The 2,709-nt window shown below is 40.5% G+C and overlaps 1 protein-coding gene across 1 annotated transcript; it reads right to left on the bottom strand.

Annotated features, from left to right (window-relative positions):
- Positions 1-301: 301 nt before the first annotated feature.
- Positions 302-1,359, bottom strand: DMRT2 (doublesex and mab-3 related transcription factor 2; the record flags this gene model as incomplete). The annotated part of the gene is made up of 1 exon (XM_009070000.1): positions 302-1,359. A coding segment is annotated over one exon (1,058 nt), but the record flags the coding sequence as incomplete, so codon positions are not given.
- Between the last annotated feature and the right edge of the window lie 1,350 nt (positions 1,360-2,709).

Genomic DNA, 2,709 nt, shown 5'->3' with positions numbered 1-2,709 from the left:
GAGAGACAAGACAGATCAGTCTATGCTTGTAAGTAAACCCTTTTTATTGAATGGTTTGAAGTGCTGCTTAAAATAACCATGTTTTACAGTCTATACATGCGGTTTCAATTTTAAGCAATCAAATATACTTTTTTCAGAAGAGAAAACATGCATATTTATGTCTATCATTTTGAGACAAAAGAAACAATTACCATTTTCAGCAGAAATTCCTCTTTTAAAGTCTTTTAAGAGATAAGGCAGGCAGTAACAATTCTGCAGAAGGCAAAACTTACAAACTCTCTACTCCGAAGGTATACTTTTTTCATTGAGAGACATTGTTACCTCCAGAAGAAGGTCGTTTAAGGATGGATTCAACTGAAAATGACAGGGGCTCAGTTGCTGAAAATTTTGTTGTGGTCTGTTTGGCCCCAAACAAGTCTTTTGTACATTCATCCTCAGTAAGCTTGCATTTTTGGTTCTCTTTAATAGCACACTCTCTGTATTTCTTAGAAGCATCGTCAAAAGTCTCTTTCACAACTGTTGCTCTTAATTCTGCTCCTGGTCTGTCAGGAAATGTCTGCTGGAACACTGACTGAAATGGATTGTATTTGAGTGGTGGAAGGGGTTTGGTGCTGTTTTTGCTGATCTTGCTTAATGCATATTCCTGAGGAGACAGAGAATCCTTATCAGAAACCTGCGAGAAAGTCCTTTTTGGAGGAGAGAAGGCTGACCTCTCACGAGCTTCCTGAGGAAGGCATGGTATCTCGTTACGTGACTGCTGAATGTCTGGCGTGTGAGTCAGGATGAGTGAATTTTCCAGTTTTGGAAGCATGATGTCGTGCTCAGTGTTTGGACAGTCCTGATTTTGTGAGACCTTGGCATCCCAACCTGCCCCAGGTTTGAGAGCTTGAACAGTAGTAGTGTTTAACAGGCATTGCTGGTAGAGGAGAGCATCACTAATAGGGCCACATTTTGGCCACACTAAGAACCTAGAAGACAGAGGATACTGCCTGTAGGTAGCAGCTACACTAACATTTGAAGAAATTAGTTCCATGTTGGTGGATCCTGAATACTGCATGGTTAGATCAAGGCAGGTTGGTAAAAAATTGCAGAACTCCTTGTTTGGAGTATCAACTTGAGTAGTGTTGAAGGCTGTTTTATAGGAGTTGTATTCAGCTCCACGCACCATACGGTTAGGGAAAAAAAGGGCAGCTGCTTGTGTAGCTTCCATCATCTCTCTCTCTTTATACTCTCTCTCTAGCATAATGTTCTCCAACTCTTTATCAGCAAAAGCCCGTCTCTTTCTCATCCTGTCACTTACAGGGGGTGGCAAGGGTGAATTCCCTCCCAGGTAAGGGTCTGTTGGCATAGGACGATAACCTAAAACAACAAAGCAGCATTAGGAATGAAGCCACACCAGAGAAACATTAAAACTGTTTGTACAAGGGGCTCTGTTTGAAGCCAGTCCCGCCAGGTGCCGAGCAGTTCACACAGACCCTGTACACTGTCAGCTCCTACTGAAGTCACTACACCACAGAGGCTTAGCTCTGTGCCGTCAGGCACATTCAGTATGAGTTCCTGGACGCAGACAAGCAAGCCCTGCTCCTCTGACATGTCTAGTATCCTTCAAAGCTAGCTCGTTTGAAACTTTAAGAGCAATTCCAAAAGAACAGATCGAAGGGGGAAAAGAAAATGCAAAGCTCTGCTGTGTGTTATGACTGGTATTCCTTCACACAGCTTAAGGAGATAACCACTTTTAGCAAATTCGGAAAGCATTCAAAAATTTCTTCTAAGCTGAAAGATAAATCATAGAAATGCAGTTTCCAGTGTATTCTCTTACCAGGCTACCTGCATTCATTTAATAAAACGGATAGGGTCCAATCCTGTTTGCTCTACCTAGACAAGTAATCCCATTGAATGAATGAAACTATTTACATGAGTAAGGAGAACAGGGTTTTACCTGTTTTCACTCCCATTCCTCTCACACGGGTTTCCCCTTTTCCAAGGAAAGTATTTATACCTACAGCTGATGCATTTTCTATTTTCTAAAGATGAACCACTATGTACACATTGCTACAGATTGCAGAAAATTCCAAGGAGAACTAGGAGAAAAGAAAAAGACAGTTAAGATAAATTATAGGAAAGAATACAGAAGGGATCTTTTTAGAAGAATGAACTGTAGATGAAAATTAGAGGTTTCTAATAGGACAAAATTTTGAGCTTGCACAGGCAAAGAAAAGAGCAGTTTTTTAAAAAAATACAAAAACTAGACTTGAGAAGCTTTAAAGGGCTACAGTTTGGAAAGTAGTTAAAGCAGATAGAGAAATACATTTGCACATCATCCCAAGAGGGAGTGGGGAACAAAAACCATACATTCTCACCAAAATATCCATCTGTAAAATGTCATTCATCCATGGCTAATATTTTTAACGGGGAAAAATAATTAGCATCCTATCGTGCATACCTTACTACTGATTATGCCGCGCAAATGGTGCTGCTGTGTTAGGCACTCAGATCAAAATTTTAAAAAAAAACTGGTTTACTCATTTGCCGATTAAAACACCCGCGAATAAATTACCCTGAGAATAAATTACCCCGCACTGCAACACGCTGCTGGGTAGTCATGTAAAAAGAATGCTAGCTTGTTAACAATAACTCTCAAATTTCAAATTACCGTTGCTAGCAATTCAGGCATTACTTTGGGCGGAGCGGGGGAAGAACCGAAATTCT

The sequence above is a fragment of the Acanthisitta chloris genome, unplaced genomic scaffold (genome assembly GCF_000695815.1).
Source record: "Acanthisitta chloris isolate BGI_N310 unplaced genomic scaffold, ASM69581v1 scaffold5712, whole genome shotgun sequence".
NCBI classification, from domain to species: domain Eukaryota; kingdom Metazoa; phylum Chordata; class Aves; order Passeriformes; family Acanthisittidae; genus Acanthisitta; species Acanthisitta chloris.
The sequence above is the reverse complement of the archived record's forward strand: the minus strand, read 5'-3'. Positions and strand labels throughout refer to the sequence as shown.